Source organism: Pteronotus mesoamericanus, unplaced genomic scaffold (assembly GCF_021234165.1).
Source record: "Pteronotus mesoamericanus isolate MK-2021 breed Mesoamerican mustached bat unplaced genomic scaffold, CSHL_Meso_final contig_25, whole genome shotgun sequence".
NCBI lineage: Eukaryota > Metazoa > Chordata > Mammalia > Chiroptera > Mormoopidae > Pteronotus > Pteronotus mesoamericanus.
In genome coordinates, this window is record NW_026555105.1 from 35,279,799 (window position 1) to 35,293,570 (window position 13,772).

At 37.8% G+C, this 13,772-nt stretch overlaps 1 protein-coding gene across 5 annotated transcripts in view; it reads right to left on the reverse strand.

The window, feature by feature from the left end:
- Positions 1-13,772, reverse strand: part of KIF16B (kinesin family member 16B) — a 301,193-nt gene that overhangs the window by 246,442 nt on the left and 40,979 nt on the right. For all 5 annotated transcript variants that reach the window (XM_054574081.1, XM_054574080.1, XM_054574079.1 and 2 more), the window contains exons 4-9: positions 10,781-10,897; positions 8,693-8,790; positions 7,849-7,958; positions 3,171-3,313; positions 1,582-1,750; positions 1,284-1,415 (exon numbers count right to left, since the gene is read on the reverse strand). In XM_054574081.1, the coding sequence (XP_054430056.1) occupies positions 1,284-1,415; positions 1,582-1,750; positions 3,171-3,313; positions 7,849-7,958; positions 8,693-8,790; positions 10,781-10,897 (769 nt within the window). The remainder of the gene's footprint in view (positions 1-1,283; positions 1,416-1,581; positions 1,751-3,170; positions 3,314-7,848; positions 7,959-8,692; positions 8,791-10,780; positions 10,898-13,772) is intronic.

Consider the following 13,772-nt stretch of genomic DNA (forward strand, 5'->3'; position numbering starts at 1 on the left):
CAGTTGAAACACATTTTCTGTTCATGTCTTCCAGCCATAACTGTAATGCCTTTTCCATCTTAACTATGCACTTATCACACACTGTGGCTGTAACTTTTGCAATTTGAGGTGCAAACACAAAAGTGGAATGAATTTCTTTTTTCCTTCTTCACAATTTCATGAACAGAAGATCTATTCTTACTGTAGATAGTAGCAACCTCAGCATACAATTTTTTTTCTTATTGAGAACTTTCACCTTTTCACTTAAAAGTACTTTATGAAGTCTACCTTGCATATCCAAATTACCAGCCTCAGTGCACTTGCACTTTGGAGCATCACTAAGTAAAGTAAGAGTTACTTGAACACAAACACTGTGATATCAGGACAGTTGATCTGGTAACCAAGATGGCTACTAAGTGACTTACAGGCAGGGCATACACAGTGTGGAGCTGCTGGACAAAGACATGATTCACATCTTGGGTGAGACTGCATGGGATGGTGCGAGATTTCATCACACTACTTAGAACAGTGTGCAATTTAAAACTTATGAATTGTTTATTTCTGGCATTTTTCATTTAATATATTTGGCCCAAAGTTGACCACAAGTAACTGATTACTTGTGGTCACCATCACCACAAACTTTAGGACTTAGGTGGCTCCACAACTGCATCTGCAGTACATACCCCAGGATAGATCCCTTGCCTAGTTAGTACACAGTGTGGAGAATGGGCAAGACATGGAGACAGGGGAAGAGAAGGGGGGTGCGGGGGGGAACAGTTTTTGATTTGTCCTCAAATAGTTATCTTCTCTGTGTACATTTTTCTCTATTTTGCTTCTTACAGTTAATTAGTGAAAACATAGAAGTATATTACTGTTTCTATTATTTGTTATATTTATTGGGTCTTTTCCCTCTCAATTCTTAATTTTAAATCCCACATTCATTTCTTTATAACAAAAGAAAAAGTTGGGTTATTTTTACTTGCTGTCCCAATGATGATTTTCTCCTATGAGTTAGCGGAGTTAAAAGTTTCTATCTCATACTTTATGCAGAGAAAAGCTGAGAATCATTCTGCATGTATCCTAACTTGTGTAACCGTGAACATGGCAAGTTTATGGACCCAGTAAGAGGGGAAAAAGGGTAATATGATATTATGGACTAGACTAGTAAGTGGTTTTCTTCATGATAAAAAAACTTATTTTTTAACATAAAAAGATGCTATTTCCTAATGAGACTTTTAAACTTAAATATTTACAGTTAATTCACATGAAACACTATGTTGAAGAAAAGAACTTAAAATTCTTACTGGCAATCATGATAGTTTTAGAGTTTCCTCCAAGGCTATCTTTCAACAACCAAGTCAAAACAGAATCCCTATAAGGCACAAAAACTTGCTTCTTCTTTACAAAAGGGTTTGCTGCATCCTGAGATAAATCAGCTGCAGAGAGGGGGAAAAAAGACACGATTATTAAAGTTCCTTTTCTCTAATTTGACATCAGAAAACCTCAAGGATATAACCTCAGTCTGTAACACAAACATAATTGCTTTGTGCTAATACAGGACCACAAAGAATAAGAGGAGGAAGGAGACAAATAAAAACCTACCTAAGGCAGAAATGACATTTCCCAGAGTCACGAGGGATTTGTTGATATTGCCCCCTTCCTTTAGTCTAACCCCGGTGGCACCAGTGGCATCGGCACGCTCACTTCCAGCAAGATCAACTAAGTGGATCTTACTCACAGTTTCACATGGCATCTCAGAATCAAATTTTGCCTATAGCAAAACATAAAAAGAAAAGTGAAGAGGTATAAACAGCTCTGATGTTGTTTATGAAACACATTCTAATTATTTTCCACTCCTCACTGTGATCTCTCAGCATGTTTTTTTTTTTAATTTGGTTATTTCATTGACCTTCTCGCTGATTATAAAAATTTCCACAATTAAACTGAATATGTATGTGATTCTTAAATTCTCTGAAGAACTATTCCATTATTTGACTCACTCAGTGTTTCTCAACAAAGGCTTACTGAGTCTGACTACAGCAGAATAGAAACCTAGGCACTGAGGGTTACTCAACAAAGAAAAATATAAGGAAACAAGTAACTGGTTTTGTTTTCATCTAGAATCTTCAGCATTCCAAGCACAATGGCTCCCCAAAATATGATAAATGTAGACAATTATGTAAAAGATCATTTGACCATGGCTTGATGTTAAAACATGTGTTTCACAAATTATAAAAAAGTAATAATTTTAAATACTGTATTCCTTGATTCTGAATTCTATCAAAATATAACTTTCCCAAAGACTTTTAACTGACATTTTATAGTCTGAACAAAAATACCAAAAGGAAATTGCCATATTTTGACAGAAATGTAAGCCTCTTAGAAATTAGGAATAGCCATATCCTACTCTCATTAACTAGAAAAGAGAAAAACCAGCAGAGTAAATCAAAACCAAAAGTCTTACAAAAGGTAAAGAATGAAAGAATTTATCAATTGACCTTTTTTCCTTCTTTTTTGCCCTCTGATCCCCTCATTAAGAAAATGTTACCTTTTTCTATGTGATGTGTTCAGTGGTTAATATAAGCCAGGACAGCCCCAAACTTCTAACATACTATTAAGCCATGAGAGAACCCTACATTTTTGCATTCATCTGTTCTACTAGCCTAGGTGTTAAAATATTTACCTTCAATAATTTCCAGGCATTCAAAGTGCCCTTCACTCCCTTGATTAGAATTAATTCTTATATTAGTACTTAAAAATGTTCATTGTCCTTTAATATCATTCTAATTATCATAATCAACATTGGGGAGTAAGCTCCATGGAACGATAATGCACTGCAACCAATCACTTACCTTAGCCTCCAGCTGTTCTGACTTACAATCCCTTATCTCCCACAGTGCTTGCAACAGTGAAAACTTTTGCTTAATTAAGGACAGAGCAACATTTTTTATGTCCTGAACAGGGCAGAAGCCTGTTAAACATTTCTTGAGTACACATCGGGACATTTCAAATTTCTGTGATTGTAACCACAGAGAAACTCAGCACAGAACACATGTTCAACTCTAATTAACAAGAAAATGACAGTCAGTCACCTTTGCCTGCTGTTGCTCCTGGTTCAACAATGATGGGTCCTCAGCTGGTGCTAATCAGCAAGTAAAGACCTCAGGGCCATTCCCTGAATCTGCCCTTACCTGAGTGAACTTGATGGTGAAGATGGCATGAGACCTACTACTGACGTCATTCATCCCAGTCGCTGCAGTGGTACGATTGATATTTCCTGCATCCATAAGTTCTTCTACATCACTGTAATTCTGCACTAAATGTTTGGATAAATCTAAAAAAGGGGGGGGGTAATTGGAATAAGAAATTTATCTCTATGAAATATTATATGATTGGAAAAAGATCTTACGTGTTCCTAGTATATAGTAAATGGAATAAGAAATTTACCTCTATGAAATAATACATGACTGGTCAAAGATCTTACGTGTTCCCATAGAAGGGTAGTTAATAACACACTCAGGAGCTGGGCCTCCGGGAGTCAAATCCCCAGCTCTGCTGCTTACCAAGTCTCGTAGCCCACCATGCCTCAGTCATCTCATCTGAGTAACGCATGCCCAACATGGGGATAATTGTTAGCTATCATCATCAGCCTCATTAGCTTTAGTTATAGCACACAGAAGGAAAATGTAAACACTAACTTCAGGCAAAATGAAAAAGCATTGTTTAAATCCTCTTTATAAACTTTTTATTCATTTTCTTGGAAACATTCATATGGTTCCAAAACCAAATACTACAAAACATGTAAAAGGTGTCTGTCCCCCTACCCCTCTGCTGTAACCCACTTCCATTATCCCCTTCTGTCAGGCAACCCAATGTTATCAGTTCCTCCATACCCTTCTAGAAATAACCTATACATATACAGAAAATTACATATATTAAAAAAATCTTTTCCCGCCCTTTCACACAAATGGCAGCATACCAAAAACACAGTTTTACATCCTGTTTTTTCCTATGTAATAATGATTGAAGAATATTCTGTACCAGTTAAGGTGATTCCGCATTCATTTTTATGGCTGCAGAGCATTTGACTGTCTGAACATGCCATAACCAATTTAACCAGTAGCCTATTGAGATTATAGAGGTTGTATATACTTTGTTTTTCCAATTACAAGTAACAGTGCTACATATAATCCTGTACATAGGTCTTTTCAAATGTGTGTAAATATTTATGCAGAATAAATTCTCAAGAGGTGGAATTGCCTGATCAAAGCACATTTGAAATCTTGAGAGATAATGCAAAAATTGTTCTCCATAGAGGACAATTAAGACCTAGCAGTAGCAATATATAAGACTGTCTATCTCCTAACACTGTCCTGTCAGGCTTACTTACATCTGCCAGAGATAGGTAACAAATGTAATCTTAAAGAATTTTTATTTTGCTTTTCTCTATGAATGAGGCTGAGCATCTTTCCTCCACTTAAAAATCATCCATATCTCTATTTCTATGAACAGTCTATTGACACCCTTTGTTCATTTTGACACCCAGTTGTTGGACGTGTCCTTATTGATTTATAGGAAGGAGCTCTTCATATACAGTAAGAAAATCAGTCCTTTGTCTGAAACTTGAGAATATTTTCCCCATTTGTAGTTTTCTTTTTATTTTGTTTATGGTATTTCTGCCAAGTGTAAAGTTTTATTTTTTTACCACTTCAACTTGAACACATTTATTTCATGGTTTCTGGGTTTTAAGTCTAATTTTTTAAAGCTTTCCCTTCTCCAAACTTCTGGAAATAAGTAACTTAAAACTCATATTCCCCTAATATTTGAATAGCAAATTTATTAGCAACTAAATCCCCATGTGTACCTACATATTTTACCCCATTTGATTATTCTGTCTCTTCATAAACCAGCTTTATAATGTATTTTAACATCTGATAAGACAAAGGGAAAACATGAAGGCACAGTTAGGCTAAATCTATTAACAATAAGAGCTATTACACACTCCACAAAAGAAATACACAATAACATACCTTATTTTGGGCATAAAAAGCAAAAGTTTAACTGGCACTTTAATAAAATGCCGGTGGGAAGCTACTGGTGCACCTGATATCTTCAGGTAAAAGGAATAACCATCACAGGAACACCTTTAAACCCACAACTAGTTTTCAGTCTTGCCACCAAAGAGACACATATCAAAGACAACAATCACACAAAAGCACATTTATGTGTGTGATTCCTACAAGCCAGCCATCACTCGGCTGCCTTATTCAAAATAAATGAGGAGCTTTTTTATGAAGAGAACCATAAATCCAGCCTATTTTTTAAAAAATAGCACGGGCCATCCCATTACCCACCTATACTTATGACATTCCACACAACTGACTGTAACACAGCTAACCAAAAACAAATGCTAAGAATTCTAGGAACCACAGCACAGAAAACTCTGCAAATGACCTTCTCAAAGTCAAGACACCTTAGAATCTCCTTATGTTACTATTAGTGTGAGTAAAAATATATAGCTAAAATGCAACACCATTTAAAATGACAGGTTATAAGGTTGTTTATCTTGCCTGAGAACAATGGAAAACAAATTACCAGATTTCTTAAAGCCAGAGGAAATCTATAGGCAAGCTCCAGAAAACAAGTGAATGCACAGTGAAGTATGAATTCATTAAACAAACACTGAAGAAGTAAACATGGATCGTTTCCTCCCACAACCACAGCAAAAATTACAACTAAACTACAAAACAAATATCACCCAGAATCACCAGAAAATCGAGCTGTATGGAAGTCCAAAAACCAAGGAATTAAAGAAGTCACATTCATCCAGACAAGCAGGAGGGACAGAGACACAGAGACATGTGCAGACACTGAACGGGGTGTCCCACCCCTCACGTGGTAGATAAAAGTTGGGAGGGATACCTCGGGAGTGAGGGATCCCGGCCCCATACCAGATCACCCAGGACAGGGTTCCAATGCCAGGAAGATTAGTCCCCATAACTTCTGGCTGTAAAAACCACTGGGGGGGTGGGGTGGCAGAAGAAACTGCAGGATTCTCAGGTGTCTCCTCTTAAAAGGCCCACAACAGACTTAGGATTTACATAGACTCACCCCCTCTGGGCTTCTGAACTGGGGCAGCAGCTGGAAGGACACGAATTGCAATGCGGGAGAAACTGAAGTGTCTGGCATCAGGGTGAGCCAGGGACAGCTTCCTCTGGGACAAAACTCCAGAAGACAGACAGCAGCCATTGCTCCTTTTCTGAGCCCTCTCCACACAGAGCCACAGATCAGTGACACCATACTGAAGACTCCAACAACATGACTCACAGGTTGCCCCACCTTGGTGATTACCTAAGGCTCCACCCCATCCAACTAACCAGTACACTTTTCTATAATAGGCCACACTACTAAGACAGCAGCTCTACCTAATACATAGAAACAAACACAGAGAGGCTGCCAAAATGAGGAAACAAAGAAATATGGTCCAAATAAAAGAACAGAACAAAACTCCAGAAAAAGAACTAAATGAAATGGGGATAAGCAATTCATCACATGCAGAGTTCAAAACACTGGTTACCAGGATGCTCAAGGAACTCACTGGGTACTTCAACATCATAAAAAAGACCCAGGCAAAAATTAAGGTTACATACACTAAATGAAATAAAGAAAAATTTACAGGGAAGCTACAGAGGAGTGGATGAAGCCGAGAATCAAATGAATAATTTTGAACATAAAGAACAAAAAAATATTCAATCAGAACAGCAAGAAGAAAAAGAATCCAAAAAAACAAGGATAGGCTATGGAGCTTCTAGGAAAACTTCAAACATACCAACATTCTAATCAAACGGGTGCCAGGAGGAGAAGAAAAAGAGCAAGAAACTGTAAATCTACTCGAAAAAATAAGGAAAGAAAACTTCCCTATTTAGTGAAGGATTTAGACATGCAAGTCCAGGAAGCACAGAGAGTCCCAAACAAGACGGACACAAAGAGGACCGCCCCAAGGCACATCATTAAAATGCTAAAGGTTAAAGATAAAGAGAGAATCTTAAAAATGGCAAGAGAAAAGCAGAGAGTTACCTACAAAGGAGTTCCCATAAGACTCTGAGCTGATTTCTCAAAAGAAACTTTGTGAGCAAGAAGGGACCAGCAAGAAATATTCAAAGTTATGAAAAGCAAGGACTTACTTTACTCTAGATTAACCTAGATTACTCTATCCAGCAAAGCTATCATTTAGAATGGAAGGGCAGATAGTGCTTCCCAGACAAGGTAAAGCTAAAGGAGTTCTTCATCAGCAAGTCCTTATTATATGAAATGTTAAAGGGACCTGTTTAAGAAAAAGAAGATCAAAACTATGAACATTAAAATGGCAATGAATTCACAGCCATCAACAATTGAATCTAAAGAAACAAATTAAGCAAACAAACAGAGCAGAAACAGAATCATAGATATAGAGATCATTTGGAGGGTTATCAGTTGGGAAGGGGAAGAATGGGGGAAAAGGTGCAGATATTAAGAAGTACAAATTGGTAGGTACAGAATAGACAGGGGGATGATAAAATACAGTATAGAAACTGAACATGCAAGACCCATGGACATGAACTAAGCAGGGATTGCCTTGCCAGAGGGAACAGGGAATACTGGGTAAAGGGGGCAGGGGGGAAAAATTGGGACAACTGTAATAGAATAATCAATAAAATTTATTTTTTTAAAAAAAACATTGTATAGTAACACCACGTCATTTTTGCACTAATAAACAGTCCAAAATTTAAAAAATTAAAATATCACCATTTTCCTACTTTTCTTTCCTCAAAATTATTATTTTTGCACAAATTTACAATAAGAATAGGGCTTCAAAATATTCATTCTTACCCTCAACATAAGGTCCTTCTTTTGGATGCTCTCGGACTCTTAAATTGAAGGTTTTGGATGACTTCCGCCTAAGTAGATCTCTCACACGTTCATTATAAATTTCTAAGTAGCTAAAAATTTTAAATAGAATTGAATTCAGAGAAATGATTTTATATATTAAAAATAACAATAATAACAGCAGCAACACGCATTTATGGTTAGTAACTATGCATTAAGTACCATGCTAGGCACTCTACGTGGAATATTTCATTAAGTACCATGCGTAGGCACTCTACGTGGAGTATTTCATTTAATATTGACAATAACCTAAAGGGAAGTGCTACAATTTTCCCGATCTTACAGGTCAGGCAATGGAGGATTAGGGTGTCTTTAAATAACTTGTTCAAGGCCATATAGCTACTAAGAGGTCAAGCAGCCATGAGAACTCTCGATTGCTTCATCTGTCCTCAAAACTCCTGAAGAAATGGGCTCCCAGAAATGTTTAATTTCAAGGAGGAAAAACACCTCAACCATGCAGATTTATTTAAATATCAGATTTATAATCATGCTACCAACATAAAGAAAACACAAATCTCATTCAGCTAAAACAATAAAGTGAGGGAACTGGGTATACACTTAAAGGTCAAATGTTCACTCCATTTGAGCAAAACATCCAAAATTAGCATTTCTGACCAAGCTGGGTTCTTTCTACCAGCCTCCCAAATCCTAATTCAAATTGTACCCAAGAAAATCATTGAAAACAAACATTTTTAAAGCCTCATGTCCAAATACCATAGTTCAAAAAGGTTCCCTTCTGGAATGCAAAAGCTCCCACTAGCTCACTCATTCCAGCCACGGGCCCTACCTGACTTCAGTTCGAAAAGACGCTTCATCCCATCTGGTGGTTTCATTTATTCGACTGAAGAGCCCTTCACATATCCGAGGTATTAAGCCAGAATCGCCCTGCAGTGGGAAAGAGAAACGGTAACAGCTGTCACTTCAAACAAAAACAAGAGATGATTTAATAGGTAGTTTGCTGGTGGGGCCTGCAGGCCAGTCCTAAGCCTACCACCCAGCACCCAACACACATCATTTATACCTCCAGAACTGCTTCCTACTCTGTCAAATAAGAGGATTGAGCTTTCTAACTTCCACACACTGAAACTACGGTAATATACGGTTATCAGCTGCTAATCAGTTCAATCATGGCTTGCAAACACAAGAAAATCTATTCTCTAACTTTCAAACAAGACAGTCTACAGCTATAGAATAAATGTTAAAAATCTGATCTAGTCAAATGGCCAGAGAAGGTAAAACTTACACTGAGCAGAAGAGAAATACCAAGGAAATCTTAGTAAATCCACAAAATAGCTAAGAATTGTCTCAAAACTTAGGTGAGAGGACCACATTAAAACATGTAGGATATCCCTCCTTTGACGGCACTAATCTCTGCACTGGCCTTCCTAGATAGGGAGAGCTTAACATATTACACTACTTATACAATATGGGCACAATCAATAATTTCCATGTTTCAGTCAGCATTAACAAGCTGATGAACATCAGAATGATACAAAAGATGAGGCAAAATGTTGACAGGAAACTGAAACTTCAAAGCTTCAATGTTTTCTTCTAAAGTCCATCCTCATGTTCACTTACTCCCACATCCAAGAAATAAAAAAAAAAAAAAAAAAGAAATCATCACAGCTTTAAGAGATGTTTTTTTCTTTATACCATTAAATATGTACCAATTCTTATTAAGGAAAACTAAGGCTTTTGCCATATTTTTGGTTCTGACTTTAAAAAATAATTTTTTTTAAAAATTCACAAATAGTACTCAATTGTAAGGCCAGAGCAAACATCTGTAATTGATGAGTGCTTTATACATGTGTAACTAGAAACAACAGCTCCAAGACAGTTTAACTTTTAAATAAGTTCTCTTTGTTTGTTTGTTTGCTTTTTCCCCAAAGGTACAATAGGAGAGTAGGAAGAGAAAAGTAGTGCTAAAAAGAAATGCATCTGTTTGCTCATCCCTATTTATTCTTCCTCACTTTTCAGCACTGAGGACTCTCCACACAGCATCTTTCTGCTAACCATGTCAAGGAAAGGCCTGGAGTTAGAAACCAGGACATATGTACTGAAATGCTTTCATCTGGAGTAACCGAGCCTCTACGGTACAAGCGCCACCGAACCCTTAGCGCTAAAGGCACCGCTGTGCTCGCCAGCGGAAGCCTGCAATACGCTGCTACTATCTCCATCCAGAACATCCTACAGGTCTGAGAGTCAGTGAACAGGTTTCACCACAACATGAAAAAAGTAAACCACACAGCACTATCTAGGTCTGGGGAAAATACAGATGAGATAAAGTTCTAGCAATAAATGTCTAGCTTTTCCTCCTCTATGTTTTGGGGCAAATATAATTTAAATGTCTGTTAATTTTATATAGCATAACTACAAACTCTACATACTATGTTTATAGCCATGTACACTCTATATAAACTGTATAATGCTAACCATTTTTATGCATTTGTTATATTTATGTAGTACGGAGAGTTAGATTTCTTTTTAAATATTTTCTTGGGGAAAAATGTTTTGAATAATTTTAAATTGAAGAGAGTTCAGTAATTTTATTCAAACAGTTGTGCTGGCAGAAAAGAAGAATAAATTACTTGAGTGCCCAGCATACATTTTGGATAAGATTATAAAGCCTTTAAAAACAGAAAATGAACTGAGACTTGCATCCATTATTCAGGCTTATAAACTTAAAACTGTTTCTAATTTAAAATCTCTCAAAGGAAATTTTAGTTCAACTTATTACTGAGTTCTATCTTACCGCTAAAGAATGATCAGAACATGAAAAGCAAGTTGGTAAAGAAAAGTAGATAACACAGACTTTTATCAGTTCAAAGAGAGAGATAATGAAAAATTTTCTTCCCAGAGTGTGTAAACAACGTACAGAGTTTCCCATCATAGTGTATGATTTTCCTGATCCAGTTTGTCCATACGCAAAGACACAAGCATTATAACCTTCAAATGCAGACTTCACAACATCTGTGCCAAGGGTTTTGAAAACCTGAAAACCACAAAAAAAAAAAAAAAAGATACAATTACCGTGAGTTTTAATAAAAGCCCATTCAGTGCTGACAATATTTTGAAGGCTACTTTTATCTCATCAGGATTACACTACATTAATAAATCACTGAGTAACCATTAAAAAGAGTATGTGTATATATAATCCCAGTTTTTAACAAAAAGGAAACTTTTTAAGCAAGGAAAAAGCAACTTTTATCCCTTTTCCTACTTATATTAACAAAAAATTCCTTAAATATAAAAATGTAAACAAGGCAAACGGACAATCATGTATAGAAGCAAAGATGATTTTAAACCATGATGACTTACCATTTTAGAAATAAACTTATAAAGTTATTCATTCTATCAGAGCTTCCAGAAACTAAATATTCAAAACCCAAAAGTCACAGCAGCCAGCAGTTATTGCCCAAACCATGCCAAGTCAATGCCATCATTTTTAGGGTCCGGCTATTCATCAAAATAAGTGTCTGCAGGTGGATGAAGCAGCATGGCTGGGCTCCCCAAAGTCAGAAACCAGATGCTTTTCCTATTTGGATATTTGCCCAAGATGGAGAGGATGTGCAGCCTGTGTGGGGCCTGCATCCATGCCCACTGCTCTACATAACAGCAATGGGACACTGTGAAGTGAAGGACAAATAGTTCACCCCAGACAATTGATGTAAATGAAGTAAATCAAGATATAAGGTCATCCCAGTTACACCCAAGTGGGAAAGGGACCAAACAAAGTTTTCCCAATCCCTATAAGCCTTCATGCTGCCCCTGCCCTCTCGAACTAGCACTCCAAGGACACATAAAACACCTCCCTGCTTTAAAAACAAGGCACATCAGAGGGAGGAGGTGTGATCAGACTCTCAGTCAGAGGCAGAGAAGGGCTCGCCCTGTAGGGTCATCACAGTCCGAGGAGGGAGCCTCATCAACCCCTCACGAGTGCTCAGTCTCTGCAAGTGATGCCAGGTTAGCAAGGCCACCATCTCCCCTGCGGTGATCTAGGGACCTCCGGCCAGAATACGCACCCTCTTGAAAGGGCTGATGAGGCTGGCCATCTCAATCTCAGCCCACAGAAACCAACCCTGCCAACAGCATAGCCTGTCACCCAAGGCCAAGATAAAAATACAGCCAACTGGACTTCCGCTTTCTTCAGGCACCATTTCCCACCACCTTGTTTGGACTCGTTTCCCTCAGTCTTGTCTGTCAGAGATTTACAAATTGTCATTTCAACTGAGTCATTTCCACAAATGACAATTCTCATTCATTCTGAGCTAATCTGTATCCATTTCACCTTTTAGGAGCTGATATTTTCTGATCTTATTTTCAAATTCTGATGACTTAAGTCTCAACTATAATAGCAGTTTACATTATGTTCATGTATTCATCCGATTAAGAACCCTACAGGGTGAATAGTGTTGCTAGATCCATTTTTCAGGGGCTAAAGTTACGTCACTGGGCATGCACAGTGAGTGGGGGAGCTGGGATTGGCACTCAGGACCTTCTGATCCAAAAGCCTGTGCATCTAAAGGTCCCATAACATGTGTCCCTTTCTCATACTCTCAACATCAACCACAAGGCCTCTATCCTACCTGGAAAGATGCCCTCCCCCAACTAACTCCTGTGAAGAAGTAAAAGGTAGGAACCTCAGGGAGACTCAGGGCTCCAGACCACCCATTCTAGGTTTGTTTTCACCACTGCATAAGGAAGATGAGGAAACACTCTTCAATTCCTCCTGATTAAACAAAAGGCATCCATCATTTTTACCATTTCATAGACTGTCAATAGGTAGGATGAACAGCTTTCCATAAACTTCCCAAAGAGTAAAGAAAGGAGTTCCTCCCATACTTTTGTCTGGGATAAAACAAAGTCATGGAAAATAAATCAGGTTGGCCAAAAAGTCCATTTAGTTTTTTCCATATGATGGCTCGAGTAACGCTTAGTTGTCTTTAACTTCATTTGAAACAATTTCGTTAAATTGTATTGCGACAGCTGTCATATCAGCATGAATTTTTTAAAAACTTATCAAAATTAGTGAATTTTTGTGCAACCATTTTAATACCGAATATGGAAGAAAATACGCAACATTTTCAACATATTATCCTTTATTACTTCAAGAAAGGTAAAATGCAGGTCTTGAGGCACTGAGACACAGGCCTAGTTCAATCTCAGCTTCAAGTAACCCACCCAAAGATGGCTGAGGACCCAGAGAAGCAGCCAGACACTGCCCACATCTCCAGGGTCCCTAGCAAGGCAAAGAGGCTACCCATCGCAGCTCCCACAGAGGGGTTATTTACCATCATCTACCAAACTGGGCAGGTGTGGAAGGGCTGATTTTAAGAGGCTGCTCTCCCACTGGCATCAAACCCCCACTGAGATCCTCCCCTGGCCAGGTTATCGAAAGCCACCTTGCTGCTTGTCTGAGCAGACTTGAAAACTGATTTCCAGAGTTATCCAAAGTATCACAGGGTGGCACTTGATGGGAATTGCCCACCAGAGGGCACTGTTAAAACAAAAGACTTCCATCCAGCTAGTCGACTGGGATATTTTAGGTTTTAAGTTTCTCCAGGGTTGAATCAAAGAAAAGGTTGTATGAGATCAAAGCCTCCCTCTGGAGCTTTGAAGACTCATTAAGAAAATTAGACCTTATCTAATGGCCTTTAATTTACATGAGCTTAACTTTAAATAGCTCACTGATTTTTTTTTTTTAAATCTACCATTAATTTGGAAGGAAGAAATAGTCACGGTCATCTTATTTGGTGTTCAATATTAAGGGAAACTCGATTTTATAGTAATAAGCGTGGTGTATTTTCTCAAGATGTCTTTTTAAATTAAATTTATTGGGGTGACATTGGTAAAACTATATAGGTGTC